This window comes from Athene cunicularia, assembly GCF_003259725.1.
Source record: "Athene cunicularia isolate RWA chromosome 3 unlocalized genomic scaffold, athCun1 chr3_part1, whole genome shotgun sequence".
In the NCBI taxonomy this organism is placed as follows: Eukaryota; Metazoa; Chordata; class Aves; order Strigiformes; family Strigidae; genus Athene; species Athene cunicularia.
The window spans coordinates 37,996,350-38,020,124 of NW_020799097.1; the positions used below are offsets into that span (position 1 = coordinate 37,996,350).

General features: G+C 38.9%; 1 protein-coding gene across 16 annotated transcripts in view; it reads right to left on the reverse strand.

The window, feature by feature from the left end:
- The window catches only part of SNAP91 (synaptosome associated protein 91), a 72,334-nt gene that overhangs the window by 26,058 nt on the left and 22,501 nt on the right, over positions 1-23,775 (reverse strand). For all 16 annotated transcript variants that reach the window (XM_026846412.1, XM_026846411.1, XM_026846409.1 and 13 more), the window contains exons 5-15: positions 21,353-21,446; positions 20,047-20,158; positions 18,502-18,608; positions 17,252-17,293; positions 13,041-13,111; positions 12,620-12,625; positions 11,634-11,661; positions 9,525-9,634; positions 8,213-8,313; positions 3,295-3,309; positions 2,967-3,137 (exon numbers count right to left, since the gene is read on the reverse strand). In XM_026846412.1, the coding sequence (XP_026702213.1) occupies positions 2,967-3,137; positions 3,295-3,309; positions 8,213-8,313; positions 9,525-9,634; positions 11,634-11,661; positions 12,620-12,625; positions 13,041-13,111; positions 17,252-17,293; positions 18,502-18,608; positions 20,047-20,158; positions 21,353-21,446 (857 nt within the window). The remainder of the gene's footprint in view (positions 1-2,966; positions 3,138-3,294; positions 3,310-8,212; positions 8,314-9,524; positions 9,635-11,633; positions 11,662-12,619; positions 12,626-13,040; positions 13,112-17,251; positions 17,294-18,501; positions 18,609-20,046; positions 20,159-21,352; positions 21,447-23,775) is intronic.

A 23,775-nucleotide genomic window follows, 5' to 3' on the forward strand; every position in this document is an offset into this window, starting at 1 on the left:
TAAAGGGAAAAGCATAGTTCACCTCCCTATGATTCATGTTATCTGAATGCCTAATAACTGATATTTGCTCAATGTCTGCCATGACTTGTTACTTGCACCGCTTACAGTGTAATCACACAGAACAGAATTCAAGAGCACGTTACTAGTATCCAAAAATACTATCTCCAAATATCTATTATCAAGATACGTGGCATTTCAAGATATTTTGTCTTTCCTCTACCTTTACATTTCTCCATGTCAGGAATGATTCCAACTGCACTTTGAAAACAGCCTCCTCTTGTTTATCTTAGAAACAAGATAAGGAATCCTTCAAGTTGACCCAGGTAACTGAAAGCTTACTTGTTAATCAGACTGAATTCTTAAAAAAGGCTGTGCTGGATCAATTCTGCATTTCTCATCTGCTTTCCAAGACTGTTAGAGATGAAGACATAATGCAGAGCTGTTTTTCCTCTTAAAGACAAAGCCCAGTCATAGGCAGCATGCAGGCTCCTATCAGCTTAAGTACCAGCAGTACAGTGCGGGACAACAGTCAACAGTCATTGCTGCAAAGTCTCCTCTTCTGCTTCTTCCATCAACTTGGCTGCCTTTGTCCCGCAGCTCTCAGCTTCCTTTCCCTACCCAGCCACTCCCTGAAGACTCTTCACATTCCTTCCCTTCAGATCACTGTTCCTGTACCTTCCCCTACAGCACCTCACTTCAAAGACCTGTGTAAAGCAACTAAGAACTGGCAAGCTGTAAAAAGTTAAGGTGACCTTGGAGACTGTATCTCTAGAAGACTTCAAAGGTCAAATACCTACTTGTTAATCTTAAACGTAAGCATGCCTAGCACTACAAAAGTTAAGAAAGCAACAGCGTCTACCCAAAACCCACTGTTTCCTGCACTGTATAACTTAAAGTAACAACAAATGTTAGTATGGCACATGACAGCACAGGCTTCAGAAAAAAAACCAAAAACAAAACAAAAAAGAAACAAAACGCCCCCATGAGTAGAGAGATAGAAGTTCAAAATGGACTGCAGGATCTTAAAAGGGTCTGGCCTGGCGGTGTCTTGAAGGCACTGTGAAACTACCTTCACTGCTGAGTGTGTTCAGGATTTTTCTTCTCAAGAACTAGATGTTTTCTGCTACTGTAAATAATAAAGCCTGAAGTGTTCCAGGAAAAAGTCAGTATTTATATAATATACAATCCACTGGAGATTTATATTTGAGCAACAAAACACATTCTCTTTAAAAGAAGAAATCAAGTCATGGAAGTCTGGATACTACAAAAGTAAAATTCTTTCCACCACTGGAGGATGAAAGCAGCTCCACTTCTTAACATGTGCCACTAAGCAATCTAATGATCAGTTAAATCTCTAGAAACTAAAAGCATCCAGCTCTTTGCCACTTCATAAACATGGAAGTAGACACGAAATGGTAGAAGCCATTTTTTCCAAGCACAGAATAGTGGAAAATAGTAGGAAGAAAAAAAAAAAAGAGTGAAGGGTACATCTTGCTGCTATAGTACTGGAAGAATAGGCAAGGGTAGGTGTTTTTCCAATCCTACTGCAAGTTTACAGTGATTTCTAGCCATTTAACAATCTTTTTTTTTTTTTTTTTTTTTTAAGTCATGTATATATGCTAAATTAATAATGCAATTTGAAAGTGCTGTATCCAAGATTGGCTACACCCCAGCATCTACACATCAGAAGTTTCACACGCTGTGCATCTGCAGGGGTATTAATGAGCACAGGCCTTGGCTTTTGCAACAGGCTTCTGAAAGAAACCAACATCAGACTCCCTCTTGCTCCTAGTGATGTCCAGAACCACTGCCCATGCCTACCTTAAAATTGCTTCTGAACTGCCTGATCCTGTGGCACCTGGACTGTTATCCATGGTTGTAAAAGGAGGAGTTAAAGAGCAGGTAGCACTTGTACTCCTTTCTTACAGCTTCTCATTAGTTTTATTGGAGATATCTTGGAGCTGTCTGTTGAAGTCAGTCTTAAAACTTCTAACTGGTAACTTTCAGTCTTTAGGAAATCACACAGAGAACATACTGGAATTCAGTTTTGACAGCAAGTAAGTTATTACTAATTCCTAACATCCCCTGTCATGCTGGAAGTACGCATCAGAGGAAGAAAAAACTAGAAAGATACAGTGGTTAGGTGATCTTAAACATGTTAATATTTGTAAATCAGAACATTTCTCCATTAACCTGGGCTGGTATAGTGTTGAAAAGAAAGGTAATTTCTGACATGCTGTTGAGAAGGCTTCTGCTCCATAGGAGTGACAAGAAAACTGACAACATACAGGGGGAAATTTATTCTTACTCAAGAGGTTAGCATCTAACATTTGAGACTGAAAGAGCATAACTAAAGTGTAAGAGTATGGTTCCTATAGATTAGTTGTATAGCTGGCTTTTAGTACAAATTCACTACCACTTTAATTTACTGTTAATGATATGTGAAATAAAACCCAGACTCAAGAATACTGAAATATAGTAATTTCAGCTGACTCAATACTGTATTTACTGGAAAGATCCAAAAGAAACATAAAACAACTCAAACACAGCATGTAATGAAGGGGCAGGAAGCTGCCACGTCCATCCTCTTCAACTATGAAAGCACAACTGCTTTTCCCAGAAATTGCAATACAGTGCATAGTTATTGAATAATGTAGAAAGAATACCTGCTTACTCCAGTGTGGGCCTGAAAACTAATGTTCTTCACTATTCACCCATAAGGTAACTCAGTCTTAAGTGTATACAGTTTTCCATTTTCACATATATGCAGAGGAATCTATTAGCTAAAAGCACAGCAAACAAAAGACGTAGCTGGACAGTTTACATTTCCTGTTCCATCCAACATCCAACACACAGGCATCTCTGACACAGTTGGTTAAATTAGAAGCCTTGTTATAATAGCTGAAACCAGTATTTCTTCATCTACCCTATGAGCAGACATAGAGCATTAGAGCAACCAAACTAACCTCCAAAGAGATCCACTTCAGCAGGGGCAGCAGTAATAGTTGTAGTTGTAGCAACAGCAGCTGAAGTAGTTGTAGTTTCAGTAGTTGCAGTAGTAGTTGTACTAGGCTCTGGGGCAAATGGATCTGAAATCTGTGGCTCAGATGTAACACCAGAAAGTGCAGCCAGATTATCTGTATGTAATCATATAATGAAGATCAAACAGGAAAAGTAAGGGGAACACGGAGAGAGAACACAATCACTAAACTCCAAAAAGTTGGAGTTTTAATAAGGAGTCTTAACATTCAAAAGCCTTAAAAAAAAAAATAAAAAAAATCAAAAATTACTCACCCTCTCCCAAGAGGTCTAGTCATTGTCCATCAAAATGACAGCAGAATAAAGAAACAGACCAATTAGTAGAACTGACAGATTGAAGATGTTCATTAGCCATGTTTATTCTCTTAGTGACATGTCTAGGTTAAACATAATTTCTGCACTTGGATTTTCCAATATTCAAGAATTTACTGTTACATGACAAAGCTCATTCTGTTTAATAGCTCTATTCAAAACTGAACTGGTATGCAAGTTTCATGTATTTGATAAGCTCCTTAATAGCTAATCAGCAAGATGTTCAAACACTGGTAGTATTGATCACTTCTGTTTTATACAGCTGGTTTTCTTTTCTTAAACTGTAATAGAGAGAACCAAGTAGTGGCCTGTAAGGGTAGACAGGAAGGTCTCCTACCTTTTACTACCCCAGGATAAAGCCAAGAACCACTTCTTTAGAAGCTCAACTCACCACTATACTAGTTCTCTCTTGCATTTATGGCTTAGCAGTGTGAGAGTAAGACCAAAAGCAGATAGATGACTTCGAAGTTTATGAACAGCTAACATCCCCAATAACATTGAAATTCTTAAATGCAAGCTCCTGGGCCTAACAGCACACAGATTCAAGACTTTCACCAAGTAAAAGCATACATGGGAAGAGTGAGTCCCAATGAATCTCAGCGCTCACATATAAGTACAGTAAACGGGCACAGTTGAAGCTTATTTAAATCAATGACCTATTAACAGAGCATACTCAGATACTAAAGAGAATCTCAAGATAATTCTGCTTAGTTGCAAGTATTTTCTAGACCAAAGTAGTCAGAAAGCAGTCATGAAAAGTAACAGAATTCAGCTTACTGTTCACCCAAAGTGAGCTGTTGTGATCTACCCATCAGCCCTAGAACCCTTCACAAAACTAGCACTAAAGCCAGAGTATTCAAGCAGAGAGCAGCTTGCAAATAGTGATATATTACTTCAGGATACAATCCATGGCATCCCTATTGCCACAAGCGTATTCTAAGAGGTGACAGGTTGTGGTTCCTGTACTTGAGACAAGTGTTTCCTCTTTGAAGGCTTTTCCTGCACTTGTGATAGAGCAAGCATACCATGCAGAAACAAACAGCTCTGTTAACACTTGCTATGGGGAGTACGAATGATTGACAGCATAAGCAGGTCGGTTGGTTCTGTTCCAACTTGGTTTCTCAGACAACTGTTTCTAGAAGCCAATGAAGCATCTTTAATGACTGACTTTCCTACATAAAAACCAGCTATAAGCTATAAAAGCCTGTGAAAACTAACCAGTTTGGCCTATTACATTTTTTATACTGCAGTTAGAATAGTCTGAGCTCAACTGCCTATTTACTAACCAGTAGCTCACCGTTGTTCCTAGATTCATTGCACACATAACAGGGTCACGGGTTCATCTGATCCACACTGAACAGCAAACACAGAGTCCAGATGCTTTACTATGGGTCAGTATGTAGGAAGTAAAATGCTTTGAGCAAGCACAGCCCAATCTTCACAAGTTTATTTTACAACGCTTGTTAAAAAAGGCACCAAGAAACCACATCTAGGTATCTTTGTAATTGATTTCTTGGGAGAGCTCTACTTGAGACTGACTGCACAAGCTGAGGTAAGCCAAAATACATTCTGAAAGAGTGTAACAGTATATTAAAAATGCAGCACTGTGGTATCTCATTACTGCACACCAGGTGGATGTCTCACAGCTAGACTTGAAATAAGCAACTGTTGGCAAACTTTTACCTTCTATTAGCTTATTCTTCAATGCATTTTTGTTATCCAGTTACATTATAGATCACAATACAGTGAAATTACAACTATCCAGCAGGGTAATCTATACTTGCTTTAATATGGGAAGGATTAAAACCAATGCTGAATTGTATAGTAATATTAAAGTAACAATACTAATAGCAAATCCATCTTCTAAGGCACACTGCAAAGTAGTTCAGAACAGAAATTCAAGTCAATTTGCTTTTATATCTGAGAGTCAGACCTCACAAGGATGTCAAATTTGACTTACTGTATTTTTGGTAATACTACAGATTGGTTTGCCTGCCAAATTGACATGCCTACTCACTTTGCGGCATGTTGCAGGCAACTTATGACCCTACCTTGATCATCTCTTGTTAACGCAGAAGTGTAGATTTTCATAAGTTACAGTATATTTGCTAGATAACTTATGCTGTATTCAGAAATAATACTTAGGTATAAACAAAATGTAAAGTGTACTGTATATACTACTAAGTATACAGTCTACTACACTGAATATATGGCATATGCCAGAACGCAGAGAATCTACAGTGCCAGTGAGACTTGGTAAAGCAGGATTGTTTGTTGGTGGCATGTATTCCTGAGGTTTATGTGACATTTAAAGTGCCAGTTTGATGCTGCATCTTGAGGTATTTGATATTCACATTTTCCTAGCTATTCTGAACGGCAGCAGTTCTTCCAGCCTCGTCCCCCTACTACTTCTTATGAGTTCCCACGTTAACTTGCTGTAGGCCAGACGAGTTTTGTAGATGAGGAAGAAGCTTAAGTAGCAGGGAGGCACTGTTACACATCCTCTCAAAAGGCCTGGGTGGAAGGAAGGTCATCTTGTCCAGCCTCCTGCTCAGAACAATATTACACCCAACACGAGATCAGGGCAGTCATGGCTGTGTCTAGTAAGGTCTTGAAAAATCTCCAGGAACGGAGAGGCCACTATCTCGCATTGGAGATCTGCTCCAGTACTGCCTTACCATCCAACTGAAATGATTTTTTCCTCATGTACAATCAACCCCTGAAGCTGCAATCTTTTGTTATTACCCTTCATTATAATCAACTATCATTTCCAAGAAAATGTTGGCTCTGCTCTGTAACTCCCCTTCAAGTAGTTGTAGGCCACTATTAAGAGTTCCCTTCAGCCTCTTCTTTGCCAGATGAGAGAGGCCCAGTTCCCTCAATCTCTCTCCACAGAGATGTGCTCTAGATCCCTGGAGTCCTGGCAGCCCCCTGCTAAGCCCCTCTCCCTTAAACAGAAGAGCCCAGAACTGGATGCAGTATTCTTGATGTGGTCTCACCTGCAATAATTAGAGAGTTCTGTACTACCTGTGAGACCATACAATTTAAAATGACTACCACCTTAATCCTGCAGATTTAGTTTAAATAAATAAAAACCAAACAACTCTTAAAACAGGCTCAAAGGTTTTCTCATTACCAGATGAAACATTAATGGAAATTTCAGTATTTTCACAAAGTCACTCCAGTTCTCAATTTATGCATGTCTGCCATGGTGTTTGGCAATTATTTAAAAGAGAAGAAAAAAAAAAAAAAAAGGCAAAAAAAGCAAGCACAATTCCAATGCTGTAACAGGTCATCGTACCTGGACTCGTGCCAGCAGTAAAGCAGACAAACTTGAAGCTTACTTAAGTTACCAAAATGCTATTCTGAAAGAAAAGACTGAAATATACTTGATGATATTAAAAATAATCCTGACCAAAGGAAAAAAGTTAGCCGTCTTTCTCTTGTGGAGTAAGAGGTCTAGGTGCATTACTAGTCAACTTCAAAGTTTTCAGTAATTCAGAAGAACAAACCCACTTAAATTCCAACCTACAGGTACTTCGTCCAGCAGAGCAAAAAAATTAAAATCAGCTTTCAACTGCAATGTGAATCAATATTTTACAATATTAATAGCTATTTACTTTGCAAAAATGAGCAATTGCTTAAAAAAAAAAGTTATCTGAGAGGCCTGAGCTCTTTGGAACATCTCAAAGATTGTGTTCTAGTACCTGCCAATGACAAAGCAAGACAAATAGGGTGCAATCAAAAATTGCAGAATAATCAGTTCCAGACATCCTAGAATAGATGACTCTGGTCTTGCTTTCTGGGTAAGATTACATTTCAGTTAGTAAAACTGACACTTCTGAAAAAAAAAAAAAAAATCAGATTAAATCGGAACATGCAAAACATGGTCTACATGACAGCCTTAGCTATCCTCTCATAATGAAGTGGCTGAGATACAATGTCATCTTTAATGAATGAAAGCTAAGAAATAGGGAATGCAGAAGCCACTAGTACCCAGTATTAGTATTCATAGCAGAGTCAGCATGACTCAGTGTAGCATTCCTGCTGTGACAGGGCTGATGAGTTCATTAAGCTGCCACACAAGATCTCTTAAGATTATACCACAGTGGGTTTACAACTACGCAAGTGAAATCACATTTACTGGCCTAATTCCTTGTCTTCACAGGACAGGAGTGAACACAGCCTACATTTAATGTGGTCCCCTTCAGACCACCAGCTGCTAGTGCTGCCTGGAACAACAGGCTCAGTTCACCACAGAGCTCAGATTTCAGAGAGCTGGTTAGGTATTCCTATTTGAAAGGAGTTGGACCTCTACTTCTATTTTCATATTATTATTCTAAGCAGACAAGGAAGACTTTAATATAGTATGTTAAGGGTTGTCAGAGGTAATCACACTTGCAGCATAACTGATTTGCCACCGCTGGCTTTAGATGCATTTTTGTTTTAAAAGATATTTTTGATCCTCTCCCTCCTGATCTCTGGGCTTTGCTTTATGAACAGAAGAACCGATTTCTGCCCTCAACTTGTCAATAAGCACATAAGCAGTTCTAGTTCTTCTGTTTTAAAGTGTCTACCCTACCTGTTCACCTTCAGCCATCCCCTTCCTGCTCACTTTTAGTCACATAATCCTGGCTCCCCCCAGCTTTGCAGTCAGGCCCTTATAAGCAGCTTATACTATTATGCATATCCCTGGAAAAAGGAGTAGCTTTGTGCTGTGAAGGGATGCCTGACTGCCAGGTCAGCAGAAACCTGGGAGTGAGCTGGGAACATCCTGTGCTAGTAGAGAAAGAGCCAGATTTCAGTTCACGCAAGAAGATGGAAACTGCAAGAAGAGATGCTGACAGTGAGGTTTCCCTACCTCCCCATGAAGTTGCTCCAGTAGGGGCTGATGGAGCCGCCTGACCAGTTGCAGCAAAATCTGGCTGAAGATCCAGAAGATCACTGGATGGTTTGGAAGAGCTGCAAAGGAAAGGAAAAGAGATATTAAATACTGGAGGAATTAATCCATTTTAATCCAATTTTAAATTTTTTTTTTTTGAAAATCAGGACTGGATTTACCCTTAGCTTGGATGACTGATGAAACCATTGAGAGACACATTTATTTTCAGGCTTTAGGATTAGAGCAGTGGCCATAAACACCTCTACTGCAGCAAGTGCCAAGAGTACATTACACTCCGGGATGGGACCTTAACTTACTTCAGTTACTTGATAACGACATTGTACCAGATCTATGAGACTTCTGCAATCCCCCCCCCCCAAAAAAAAAAAAAAATAAAATCGACCAACCAAAACTAAACAAAAACGCTAAACCAAAAACCAAAATCCCAGGTGGTCCCTAAGGACAGAGCAAAGAACTGCTGCAACTGAAAAAAGCTCCATTCTACTTCAGTATTTCATTGTGCCATGTCAGAAAGCAAGGAATGTGCATCTCCATGCAATAAATAGGCATTAGAAGAGGAGAGCTGGTAAAACTTCCATGGTTTAAACCACCCAGATACTTGCTTAGGAAACAAAGTTTTTGTTCATTTAGAACACTTAAATAATAAACAATAGAAGCTCCTTCTTCACTGAAATACTTATCTGACATTTTCTTGATGTTAGTCACATCTTCGGACTTTTGATTCAAGCTTAGAGCTTTTACATGTCTAGAGTTCTTTCATTTCTGCTCATTACAATGAGCAACAGTAGCTTATTCTGGTTTTGACTTGAAAGCAAGGTTCATATTTTCTCAATGGTCAATGTTTATTTTTTATTTTAACCTCCAAAAGATCATTATTTTTGTGCTTCATTAGCTGATCTGAAGAAATTAGCAAGAAAAAGGAATCTTAATTCAGCAGTTTTAGAAACAGAATACTGAAGGACAAAGACTACTTTGGATTTGCATGTTACTTCAGTCTATTAAATTAAAGTTTATGTATATATATATATATATGTATAACGTCACTACTGCACTGAAAGCAAATCAAGAGTAGCCACAGTCTTTTTACTTTTTTTTTTTTTGTTAGAGCTCATTTGTGATCTATAATGGTAGAAAAATATAGTCCATTCAATACTATTGCACACTAGCTGTAAAGTAAGCAAAATCTTGCAAGTAAGCCTCCTGTTACAAGTGTGACTTTGGCATCTAGATCAAGCTCAGTAACTCCAATATGCTTTTTAACTTAACTTACCTGACTGGAGCAGCTGTAGATGAAGTTGCAAAAAGATCAACTGGAGGAGATGTATCAATAGTTTTTGCTGGAGTAGAACTAGGAGATGTAACAGTTGTGGCTGGAGAAGACTGGAGAAATATTTTAAATATACATTCAATAGACCAGCCTTTCTCCACAAACAACTCATGCACAGATTCACATACTTTAAAAATCCAGTTCTGACATCAGGTCTTATTTTGAGTTGTTCCCCCCTGAAAGAATTTAAGGAAGACTGGGCTAAGTTTTATGGGGGTGGTGGAGTTGAGAAACTCCAAGGTGACTCCACCTAGCCTTGCTCAAGAAGAAACACCTATTGCATGCATTCAGAGCACCTGCAGACGCCAGCAGCTAGTCTCACATGAGCTTTAGTCCCTCAGGTTCAAGACTCACCCAACATCTAGGCAAGTAACTCAGAGACTTGTGATCTTGAGTTGCCTTACCTGCTTTTTAAAATCTCAATTAGGGTAACTAACAGTTCCTACGTGTCAAAGGATTCTTAGCAAGTTCCAAGAAAAGAGTTTGCTTCCCAGCAAACTCCCTTCTCTCAGGTTTAAGACCATCCGCAAGATGGGAGGAACAACATATTTTCGGGGGTTTGTTTCTACATCTGTCAGACCCTTCATTTTGTTCACAGAATGAAATACCTGTTCATCCACAGCAGCACCTTAGTACTCTAACCATAGAAATGGTGGAAGAAGAGAAATGGTTAGAAACTAAGTTAAAAGTGTGTACATAAACCATCAGGCTGAAGAGAGTTTAAAGAGCCATCAACAGTCCTAACACTTAAGTCCTTGGGAAGATACAAAAGACACCTCAGCCTACGATTTTGCTTCATTAGCTTCTCCAATTCTGGATAAAGATACCTTAATATTGCAAGGACAGACACCCAGGAGAGTATACTGCAACTCTTCTGTGCACTTGAAGACTCAAGTTACCTTGAAGAGTGTCAATTTAATTCTAAAAGATAGTACAAGCTTTGTTACAGCATCTCACATGCCAGAGAGATCCTCTTCCTAATGAACAAAAACAGGTCTTGTGTTTAGTACCATTTGCCATTCTGGCCACTTCCACTAAAGAAAAAGCATTGCAAATTTGAAGCAATTTTCTTTGGAGTTCTGCTACTGCCATCCCATCATCACTACTCTAGCAGGAGATGGATGTAAGCTTTCTAGCCTCTACTCAAGGCTTCACAAAGGTTTGAGACTAGAGTGGTCCAAATTCTTCACATAAATTGGGGAAGGGGGGGGGTTAAAGTTGTAAGTACACTTTCTGAGCTATCCTGTAGTTCTCGCCAACTGCTGCAGTACTGAACAGGAGAGTTTTTTGTTTGGTTTTTTTTAAAAAGGCTTTTTGGAATTAAATTTAAAAGCTTTCATTAGAATCAACCATTGAACTGCATTCCTCAGATTCGGAAGTTTTCATTGAGTTTTTCGAGCACAACACCTGTTTACTAGACACAGAACTATGTCACCTGGCAATGCTTCAGGGATACAAGGAACTACCATTACTAACACCATAAAGCTAACTAGCTTATCTGACACTCAACACAAGACAGTTTCACTAGCAACTCTTGCTTTAAGTTAAGGTGAGCAGTTTCACTAATTAAGGTCAATTCTGAAACTAGGTATATGAGATGAAAGTTTTCTTCCTGGCTTTTCACACGAATGTGGTTTTAAGAGTCAGAATTTCCTCCTAAAAAACTGCAAGTGGACAGAAGAATTTGGAAGAGAAACACTAGAGAGCCAGTTTCTCACTGACATGAGGATTAGGGAAAAAAAAAAAAAGTAAGTTGAGATAAAGATATGTGTATCTTCTACACTTTCAAAGCATGACCATCAAATACTGTCAAAGCCGCTTAGCATCCTGCACTGGTATAAGTACTATAGTCCTACAGATCAGTGAAGCACTTATGGGGCCATTATTTACAAAGCCATTAAAAGATGTAATTTTGTCAGTTACATGGGGCCAAGGTGGCAAAGTCTAAAAAGCAGATTAGGAGATGGAAATTTAACTCTTTATGCCCTTAAGATGTTCTAAAGCATATCACCTGAACAAGAATTAACTACTACAGCAACTGGCAGTATTTACCTTGCTCAGAGGAGAAGGAGCCCCAGATCTAGAAAAAAAAAAAAAAAGGGGGAGGTTTCAGGTAAGTACCCTTTTGGAAACTGTGTTTCTGGTCATCAAAACTCCTGCAAAAATGCCAAAAATCTAATCATGACAGCTTTCTGAAGATCTCTACAACTGCATGCCCTCCCCATTTCTCAAACTTCCATGTGCCACTTTAGACAAAGAACGAAAATTTTTACTTCAAATCTTAAATTCATCTCTTAAGCTAATTGGTACCATAGGATTATCCTGCCTTTAAATAAGCTCTGCGGAATGGAGAAAAGGCAGAGATGCATGCAAATGTCTTGCTTTTAGGCCTACAGGAGCCAAAAGAAAAGAGTTACTTGTGCAGATGTCACCACCATATTATAAAATCATGCAACAGCAGCAGAATAACTCCACTATGGAAGCAGTTATCTAACATAAATCTTCTGAGGATAAATCTGTGAATTTTCCAAGTCTACTGCTCTTTTAAAGAAAGTCAGAGATACTTTAAAATAATGATATTTAAAAGTATGGAAACAGTTGGAAAGCCCAAGCTGAAAGTTCTCCCACATGCAAGAAAACCACACTAAAACTAACTGACAGAGACTTAATCTTACGTAAGTTAAACGTACATAACTGCATTTGTTTACTCTCATCATTATGAGGTATGAAAATATTGCTACATAATTTTTGAGCTTTGATCTAAGAGATGAAAGGAGGAGTTGAAGTTAAAACTGCACCAGTATTGAACTAGCATCCATCCTATAGGTTACTTGGATTGGGTAAGTCCTAGGAGACGTAGAACTGATTAGAAGATCTGGAGCTATCACAGAAACAACCAAAAAAGAACTTGACTATATACAAAAGCAAGCAACAATTTAGGTACAATTTAAGGAAGATATCTATTTCAAGTGTTCGAGACATCTTAATAAAAACCCCACATGTCTGCATGCAAGTGATATGTAAACATTTGTACTTACCCTTCGCTAAATTGCAAGGAAAGCAACAGTAAAAGAGAAAACACAGGTTTAGCTTAATCCTTTCTAGACTTAGCCATGACACATATCTAGTAAGAAGATGCAAAGCCATTAGAAAACAAATAAATTTTGATGATAAAAGCCTTAGCAGCAGGGAAAAACAGTTCCTTCTAGGAGTTTTCCATAGTTAGTTTTACTTCATTTTGGAAAGTGTCTAGTTGTTCAGTGTATTGTCTCCCCCCATCCCCCAGTAAGGAAAAAACACAGTTGCCATTAAGATTACTTTGTAAGGGAAAGGAAAAGCCTAGTCTTACCACAGCTTAGTTCCCAGATAAGATACAACAAGAGATTGGGGGATGCAAACCTAAACATCAGCTAGTCTCACACTGTTACTGTTATGACATGGTACAACATATATACCTACTTGTTGCCAGGTTTTTTTCCTTCCAGTGAGTTTAGATGTTGCTCAAGGGTCTCCATGAGACTGCTAGGAGCCTTGAAAGCAAAGAGAAAGACACACTTCTAAACATACTGTATTGACCTAATAATACTTTGAAATCCAGCACCAACTCCCCTGAAGTCCACCATGTGCATGCTCATGCTGTTATTTTATCTACAACGCTGTGAAAAGAGTGGATTTCCATGCTAGAAGTATTGAGGGAAAGACAGCTTCTCAAAGATAGTATTCTGTCCAGATTTGCAAAGAAAAAACATTTACCTCTACTAAACAGCACCTGAAGACTAAATATGTTGCTCATCATGCTTTGAGTCAGTATTAAACATTGACAACAGCACAGGCATCCGTAGGGTTAAGAGTAATACGTTCAAGATCATTCTTTCAGTTTTGCTTTCAGTCAGACCTCCAACACCTCTTTCATGATCAGAGGTTAGATAATATTGCAGTCTAAACAAAAACTAAAAGTCCCTTCCAGTGTCCCCCGAAGCAGCTATCTTTGGTCCAAGGTTCCCAAAACATCACAAAATTTTATAGCTGTTTCTTCTCAAAATGGTAGCCAGGTGCAGGTTACTAAGCCCAACAGCTAACTCAAAATTCAAAAAGATTACTATTTTAGACATCTGCAAAAACTAAGCTTTTTCAAGCCTTGCTGATCTTAGGTTTTATTTTAAGCAACTTTTTTTGGCCAGGCAATACCCCCAGGCATGCACTTGCTGTTACAATGGTAGATAGGAAAAACAGTTGTAAATGCAAAAGACAGTGTGCTTAGCTACTCCGGTATAAAACCAGAGTCCAGAGAAGTAGAATCCTACAAGATCAACAAGCAAGAAGGAAACCCTTGAGAGATACAGTAACATATAATACTCAAGTATTTCATCAGGGTTACCGGTTCATCAATGGTACAGTCTTTAAATGGGGAATTCTCTTTATCAGTCTCTTTCAAATCAACCACAATTCCTGACAGCAATACCTACAGTGTTTTTCATAAATAACGTCTTTAATTTCAGAGTACATATATGCATCAAAAAAGTCAATTTGTGATGCTTGAAAACAGACTATCCACTGCTTCCATGTACAGTATGCTGAAAACCAGCTGACTGGCTAAATCAGATGTTTCAGGATGCTAGTATCTGCTAGTACCAATGCACAGCTAGGTGTACTTACAGTGTCTGCATATTAATTTTGGCATTAAAACTGAGCAGTAAGGTAACTTCACACATGCAGAAACTGAAAATGCTCAGAAATCCTAAAATGATGGCTTGAGTTTAAATATATCCCACCTACATACACAATGCAGAAATACCTTAACCATTGCTGCTTTTACAGGCATATTTATTAATTTTCAACTTATTTGAGCACAAGAAAGAATTTGGTTAAACACAAGTGACTTAGTTACAAGAATTCTCCAGCAGCAAGAAAAAGATGAGCAAAGGCTGTCACTTGCTAAGAAAAAAAAACAAAGGAGAAAAAAGATTCACATCTCTATGTATTCAAAAAGGCTATAGCGTAAGATACAAGTTGTGCCTACTTAAACATGTAAACAGAAAGCTACATTTAAAAAAAAAAAAAAATCCATTATTTCCTGTTACCAGTTACCTCTACACACTTTAAATAGCTTTTCAATATATTATTTACAGGTTTCTTAAAAGCCAGCAAGGTAATATGAAAGTCATCGATCAAACAGAATTCACAGATGAAGCTTCAGAAACTTCTACCCAGATACAACAATTTGGAAATTAAATATTGCCTGGTATCTGATTTGCAGCACTGAACATTGCTTAACTTTTAGATATTGCTTCAACATTAAACTATTCTATCAGTCAGCATCATGGTGGAACCTTAGATATGGGTTCCCCCACTAGGTATTTGGGGAAAACTGCCATACTTTAAGAATCGTTAATAAATAAAAATAAACCGAGCTCTTTACTTGCTAAGATGACGATTTAGCTTCCAAAACCTTGCAGACAAACTAGAAAGTATAAAGTTGACAGCTATCAGCTTGTTATTTAGTACTGTGACCACTTGTTTGGATTTATATAATCCATTTGTTGAATACTACCGACTATTGCCATGGCTTCCTTTAGGAATTTAGGTATACCATTAGTATTATATACAACCACATATTATTTATTTGCTGAAATTTAGTTTTATTATTCATTGTTGGTTTATTTCTCACTGAAAACACACTGCTTAGGTTTTACACACAATCTACAGCATATTGCAGATTAGTCTTAGTAAGTGAGTACCAAGCAACCTTTGGGAGAACACAGCTATGATGGACTACTTGAGATCACTGGTCAGGCAGTTGGACTAGATGATCGTTATAGATCCCTTCCTTCCAAAGGAACTATTCTATTCTTTTCTATTTTAAAGCATTGGTTCATGAGGTGAAAGGGACCCTCTGGTAGCAGTAACTAAAGGTGCTGCTGAGCCAAGTGCAGCACTGACTGATGATGCAGAACAGGGCTTGTGCAGTCCCAGCAGGAAGCCCTTCCACAAGGCTGATGCAACACAAACAGACACAAAGTGCTACAGGAATTTAGAAAGAACATTTAATTAACTGAGCTTAAGGTGAGTTCTTCTGGTTCAAGGACTTCATTCATGACTGATTGGACCTTGTTAAAAAAAAGCCCCCGACGTGCACAGTTAGGTAAACACAATACTTAGGCTATTTCAGAACTGGGTTTGGTATTCCACACACTGCTAGAAGTCTAAGCTTTCCTCTGCTGAAAGAGTGGCCAGACTTCATTGCTCCATAGTATTTGAAACCCATAAAGATTAAAACTCTCCACCTTCACATCATGTCTCACTTCGAAAATTTTTAACTGGCTTTTTAACCAAGAGAATCCCTATTCTGATGCTGATTTAAACCAGGCTTTTGAGACTACACATTCATAGGTTATGAATGCTTAGGATTTACAGCTGTTAAGTGGTTTGGGCTGATTTTCTGTTCCAATTTTACTGGCATAAAAACTGACATAAGTGAACCCTTCAGCATGTATCTCTTGCTCCAAGTAAATATCCTTTTCACATTAAATATGAAGCCAGGCACTGAGGTCAATGTGCAAGCGATATTGAAAATGGACTAGCACAATAGAATTTAAGCAGCTACAGCATAAGTGAATTTTGACGTTAAAAGTTTTGATGCATCCAGCAATCAAATCACAACTTCATCATTTAAACTTTAAGTTCACTATACCTAGACCAAGACAGGTAGTACTGCTCTGAATTCAGTCTCTGGACCAAGACTGTGTCAGAGTCACATTATGAAGCAAGTCACACCACAACTGCTAAATAGTCTGTCATCAAAAATGAACGTGAGCTACAAGCTGCAAAAATCTGCCCTTTATCAAGGAAAAAGCAAGACAGCCTACCCTTCAACTACAGGTCAAAAGTCATCATAAAAGACATTATTTCAGTCACATCAGTCTTCAAAAATAGCTTTGGGCAGTTCTTATTTGCAAGTTGGGAAGGCTTTAAAATGTTAGTGGCATGACTTTATGCAAATACCAACATTTACACTCCTGGTGTGCTAATTACAGAACTTTTAGTTATTACACAGATCCAAAAAGACTACTAGAGAAGCTGTTATGATCTAAAGCCAGCCGACAGCCAAACATCATGCAGCTGCTCACTCATCTTTCACCAGCCACAGGGATGAGGGAAAAAATTGGAGCAGTAATATTAAGGAGACACATAGGTTGAGATAAAAACAATTTAATAATTGAGATTTTAAAAATAAAAAATAATTATAATAGCAAATACAAACGAGTAATGCATGATGTGATTGCTCATCACCTGCTGACCAGTGCCCATCCCACTCCCAGTTAGTGATCCCAGAGAAGAGAAAAATCTTGAAACAGCAATCCTGGAAAGAGAGAGCGAGCTTCCCAGCCCACCTTCATCTACACACTGAGCATGACGTTGTATGATATGGAATATTCCATTGGCCAATTTGGGTCTGGTGCTCTGGCTCTGCTCCCTCCCAGCTTCTTGCACACTAGCAGGACACGGGAAGTTGAAATGTCCTTGATTTCTTAGAGACAGCTAAAACCATCAGTATATTACCAACATTCTTCTCATACCAAATCCCATATAGAATCCAAAACACAGCACTATTCTAGCTACTAAGAAGTAAAATCAGCTCCACCCCAGTCAAAACCAGGACAGAAGCTTACCTGTGTAAGATCAGGGATATCACCTTTGTCAATTCCAACTTGCTGTGGATATAAAAGAGTAAAATGTAAGTGCTTCGTTCCACTGCAGCATGCATTAATTTCTTCAACAATCTGCATCAGTCTTTTTTTTAAATAAATACCCATTAAAAGAAAAAAAAAAAAAAAAAAAAAAAAAACCATACTGCAAGTCAGGCAGTGCTTTCTGGTCATACACTGTTGTCTTGGAGGCCAGCATTAGTGAACTACCGAACATACTGTCCAGATACCCGACTGACCTAATGAAGTTCTCCGAAAGTCAGCCACAGAGCAAATCCTGGAAGACATCATTTAAGAAGTGCTAAACTTCAAGTCACTTTGTTGTGCCACACTTCCTTCCTAGCATTTCAAATATGGCAAGATGAGATTTAAGTCTGCAATCTTCTATTAGTTCCTGTTGCTTCACTATGGCTCTTCAGAGTGCCTATTGGCTTAGTTTTTGCAGAAGAACAAGCTCCACCGCACCTAGTAATCCTAAAGTACTAGTCACTATAATCCCTGTCCTGCAAAACTGACCTATAGGTGTCTAAAATACTTCACTCCCTGAAGTTCAACATCCATATCAAACATTACATGCTATTCCAGAGCCTAGCAGGCTCCTTCATAGATAGTTAAGTAAATTAGCAAAGAAACAAAATTTTTATTCAGCTCATTACTGCTGTCTGTTATAATGAAGCATGAAACATGGAAAATGTGTATCTTGTGCCAAGGAGCCAACTACCACAAATGAGAGCCCAGCAAAAGAGTTAATTAACCATGTAATATTTCTATTATCCACATAAAAGGATGATAACAAGGATCAAAACCAGGAAAATCTCACACTCCAGTTAACTTGTAGTTGGCTACAAAGACTTAACAAGCAGACTTATAAAATCATTACCTTTTTTTCCCCCTATTTGCTCTATCTTCCTCTGATGTTCAACCCTGCCCTAGAAGCATGCATTTATTACAGCATTTCCAAGAAATATTAATATGGTTGAAGTCATGACATCTGTTACATCACCAGGAAAGTTGAGGCTGGCTGCAGAGTAGAGACATGTGGAAGTCCTAAACAGAAGAGCTGAACAAGCAGATCCAGGAACTTCTACACTGCCTCGCATTTATACACAGAGAGTCGGATGCTTTAACAATTACAACTAATATTTTACATCAGCGCTAAAAAAAATTCACAAAATACTTAAGTGCCAGACTCCAGAAGAATAGAAGTCACTTACCTCTGCAACTTTAAGAAATTCTGATACTCTGGTCATTCGAGTAAGAAATCGTTTGTAGATTTCAAGAGCATCTTTACATTGGCCCTTTTTCATTTCAAAAAATTTCTCTAGAGAAATAATTTGACAAGTTTCAGTTAAGATATCTTACATTAGGTCTGCATTCATCAACAACTCTAGTTTTCAGGAAAATCATGTTTCAAGAATATTTTACTACATTAACATTTTTCTACTGGGATGTTAATCTAGTGGCATTCATGGTCCTCAGTAGAATTTAGAAGCTGGACTTGCTGAGCTGCTAAAGAATTATATAGACTGGAAAACTGAACCCCAACCAGCCATCCCATTGTGTGTGATGTAAACAAGGTTTTTAAAGATAAAACATAAGCAGGTGTAGTAGCTCCCAAACTTAAAATTCAAAGTAATTAAGGATACTTAAACATATGGTAATGTTCTCTATTAAGCTGTCTTTACTCCAAAAAAACAGTACTTTTTCCACCTGAATAGCTCTCTAAAGTTGGTTCATGGCCATTATCAAGCACAACTGCCAAATATTTCACCCTGAACTTATGCTTTTAGTAGCAGCAGACAGCAAAATCTCAATCCAATTGGTATGCTCAACACATTTGTTATCTTCTCTGTGAGTTTCCCACACCTATAGTCTCAGTCAAAATACCTGTGACTTACTTCTATGAAACCACCAGAAAGCATTGCAACATAGATACAAAAAAAAATTGTTTGAGCTTTACAGCTCAGAAGCATCTTTTTGCTTGTTCAGACTTTGTAACCTCTGTGTTTCTTCCTGTTCTAACTACAAGCAGAGTTTTAGGCCAGTCATGCTGGCCAAGCAATCTCAGGTTTTAGCTGTCTTTATGAACCAGCTGAAGTATAGACCAGACAAGTTTTAATAGTTGAAGCTCATTTTCTACAGGTCCAGTTATGTTTCCTGCAGTTTACAGCAACTCCTGGTTCTAGACTTCACAACAAAGCCTTTTGCAGGGACAGCTTAAGGTGTGTTATGCTGGTGATCACACTAAGCTGTCTGAGCTTCAGAACGTGCTCACAGCTTCCTATAGACTTTGTAGGCTCACATCAGGTAGGGTTCTGGAGGGGATCCAGCTCTGGCAGTCACGCCTTCAGATATATCAGTAATGTTATTCAGGAGTATATTATTTCATATAAGGCTACCACATAGCATATATAACAGCAGAACCTGGGCATCTTAAAAACACAGTCAAATAGCAAAAGTTGTTTTGTTAAACTTGCAGGACATATTATCCACGCTCACACAGCGCCGTGCATTTCTTTAAGCACAGAGATGCTCAGTGTCTTTAAGTAGACATCTGTACAATTTTAAGGACATATGACAATACAGCCTCAGATGAATACTAATGTAAGAAGTTATGGTATAAAGTTTTCTCTCACTTCAGAATAGAACAGTCAAGAAAAATGTAGTTTTAATGAAAGTTAAGTAAAAAACTGAAGCAGATATGAAACTTGTTTTTCACTTGCTCAGGGTATATGAGATACAGACACCAGGTTACTTACCTAGTAAGTTAATAACTCCATCATTGTAGCAAGCAAAAAGTTTGATAAGATCTTTAAATAGAAGCATGAATGCAGCATTTATGACACCATTTGTCAGTTCATTTGGATGAACCTACAAATAAAATACCAGTTATTTCTAACAGATGCACTGAATGCAATCAGAAGCTTTAGCTTGCACTAGGTATCTGATGCTGTTATAGACTTTGAATACAAACTTTTACACAAAGAAAACAAAGAAAGGTTCTTGTTAGCAAAATCAAGGATTGCATTTATCCCCACTCCAAAACAATTCACTGCAGCAGAGGAGCATTCCCATCAACAGTAAACAGTCTTGACCCCTTCATCCATCACAAAGCTTTAGTGAAACTGGACAAAATATGTTAGTTCAGAGCAGAGCTTAACAATACCTCAGAAGTCTTCTAGATCATACAGCTGGGTTAATGATGTCAAGACCCTTCCAGTTCTCGCATTAACTTGAGCAGAAGATAAGTGCTCATTTATTAAAATATCTTTCTTTTATTAAAAATACCTCCTCTTCTGATATCACTACCAATTTCTATGTCATTTAAGGAATGAAAAACACATTAGTGAGACATGTACTTCTAAGGCTTCCCTCTGAAAGCTGTGGTGGGCCCTGCATTCTGCCTGGGAGCGTGTCCTTCTGCCCACCAAGCACAGAAGAATTTAAAGATAAAATCCTTCAGAGGCCTCTTTGCAATGTTACACTGTACCTCCTACAACAACTAACTCCTGTTTTTATCCTTTAGGTAGATAAGCAATCTCACCAACTTTCATAACATTGTAAATATATTGTAGACATTTCTATGAACAGTCTAGAATAAAGTTTAGCCAATTTAGTTTACAGCTGAAAACAGGATGAAGATTTTGAGGAAGCCAAACAATGTACATGTGGTATTTTAACAGCTTTTTTCCTTCCCCTAAAAAGTTCATTGCCAAGAGACAGAAATATAGATTCTTCAGTTTGTTTTGTCCATTTCTTCCCCTCACTGATGCAGAAGATGAAACTTCAAGCCCCAAGTCAGCATTCCTCAATGCCCCTCATTTCCCATGCTGTTCCTCTACCCCCACTACAAAGAAGAAAAAATAAGTGTAATTTTCACATTTCATACATATAGGGAAGGGCCACCCTTCACCACACTACCTCAGTGGGACACTGAAAAGGGGATTTTTGGCCCACATGATGGGATGATCAGTAAAGCACTATCTACAAGGTAAAACGTGTTCACTACAACACAGCATTTATAACTCAGTGCCGTGTTAATGCTGGGTCAGCTTCAATACATACATCGAATTCAAGTAATGCATCAATCTGTTCCTGTAATATTGGCATACTCTTCAGCAGCTTTTCAGGAGCCATTGTTCTCATTACGCCATCAGCTCTGCAAGACCGAATACAGATTAGAAGACATGGAGTTTCCCCTCTCGCTTCTCCCAAACTAATTCGTTCTCTGAATTTAAGCTTAAAGCAGCTATAATTCATTTCAACTGTCTGGAGCACTGTCTGATTCTCCTGCTTCTGACACCATCATGAAAGCTGGCATGAAAAATACTTCATCCAGTCACCCTCCCTGACAGCAGGTGAGGAAAAGGTTTTGTGTTAGAGTGATGAATGCAAGAGATTGATCTCTTAATGGAAAGAAGACACTGAGAGTTTAAATAACTTGACAAGAAATACTGCCACAGAAGTACTTAGACAACTGAAAGTCTTTGTGCATCGTTATGAATAACTAGTGTCAACTAATTGCTTAACTATCTGTGGTCACTGAAATACAAAAACCACCTCTACAGGTTGGGGTTTTTTCCCCATAAAGTACCACAATATATGCATGTTAATTCAGTGACAATTTAAATAAGGGCAATCTTTGCTCAGAGCCTCTTTCCTCAATATTCCTGAGTACTAATTAATTATATTACTCCTTCCACTGACTTTGACCTGCCTTATCAGTTCTGAACCATTATTCCAGTTGGATCACACAGAAGTTATGTATGTGTAGCCTTCCTTAATTGCCACCCATAGCCTTATAGCAGTCTTCAGGCATGCACATTTTTATCTCTGAAATGTCACAAACCTGTCCATCCACCATTACGTATTGCCCCATTCTGGCCACTGACAGGTAATAGCATCTCCTCTCTGAAAACGCACACCACTATTCTTACATATTTTATGCTACACTGTGAAGCAGCACCTTCTTTTAAGCACCAGAAATAACATGCATGGAAAGCCTTTCAAGGAACATACAGAAAGGCAGGAATAGAAGGATTCCCAGCAACAAAACTTAAGTTTATTTAACACGAAGTGTTCAAAGGCACTAGGTGACAAATAGAACTTAAGATGCTAACGCTACAGTGGCCTGCTAGATCAAAGCTTGCCTGAGATATCAATACAAGCTACCACCTTCTTAGTGATTCATATTCCAGATAGGTTCAAGAGAGAACTACTCTAGTCCCCACTATGGGAATGGCATCCAGCTATACAGCAAAGGTGTCACAGTAGGCCCTACACCTTCTGGCAGTTTGAGAGGCAGGAATGGAAACCCTGGCAGCAATGCCTGCATTATCAGCTCAGCATCCCAAGCTGTAGAATACACCAGAACTGCCGGGAGGATCCTGTATGCAACTCATGATTAGCAGGAGCATCTTTAGCATGCAGTCAATTAAGCTGCACCTTCAGTGAGTGTTAAGCTACTTGCTGTGTTGTCTGCTTCAACAGAGAATCTAGAGCCATTAAAGTCCCAATTAGAGAAGTCAGAGACTGTACTGGGTTTGCATGGTAAGGCTTTGGTAGCAGGGGGGCTACATGGGTGGTTTCTGTGAGAAGCTGCTAGAAGCTTACCCTGTGTCTGATAGAGCCAGTGTCAGTTGGCTCCAAGATGGACCCACCACTGGCCAAGGCAACAGTGGTAGCACCTCTGTGATAACATATTTAAAAAAGGGGAAAAAACAAACTGTGGGAGATCAATTGCATCAATTGCATGTGAGAGAAACAACCCTGCAGACATCAAGGTGAGTGAAGGAGGGGAAGAGGTGCTCCAGGTGCTGGAGCAGAGATCCACCTGCAGCCCATGGAGGACCCCATGCCAGAGCAGGTGGACGCCCGAATTGGGGATCACCCCATGGGAAGGCCATATTGGAGCAGGCTCCTGGCAGAACCTGTGGACCCATGGAGAGAGAGGAGCCCACAGTGGAGGAGGTTTGCTGGCAGGACTTGTGACCTGTGGGGAACCCACAGTGAAACAGTCTCTTCCTGAAGGACTGCACCCTGTGGGAGAGACCCACACTGGAGCAGGGGAAGAGTGTGAGGAGTCCTCCCCTTGAGGAGGAAGGAGCAGCAGACAGTGTGTGATGAACTGCTCACAACTCCCATCCTCCATCCCCCTGAAGCACCTGGGGGAAAGAGGCAGTGAAAATCAGGATTAAAGTTAACTCCAGGAAGAGGGGAGTGGTGGTGGGGAAGGTGTTAAGATTTATTTCTCATTATCCTACTCTGATTTGAATAGCAATAAATCAAGTTACTTTCCCAGGCTGAGTCTGTTTTGCCTGTGACAGTAATTAGCGAATGATCTCTCCCTGTCCTTAACTCTACCCATAAGCTTTTTGTTATATTTTCTCCTCCCTGTTTAGTTGAGGGGAGCAATACAGCAACTTTGTTGGCATCTGGCATCCAGTTAAGGTCAATTCACCAACATATTACCTGTCTCTTATACACAT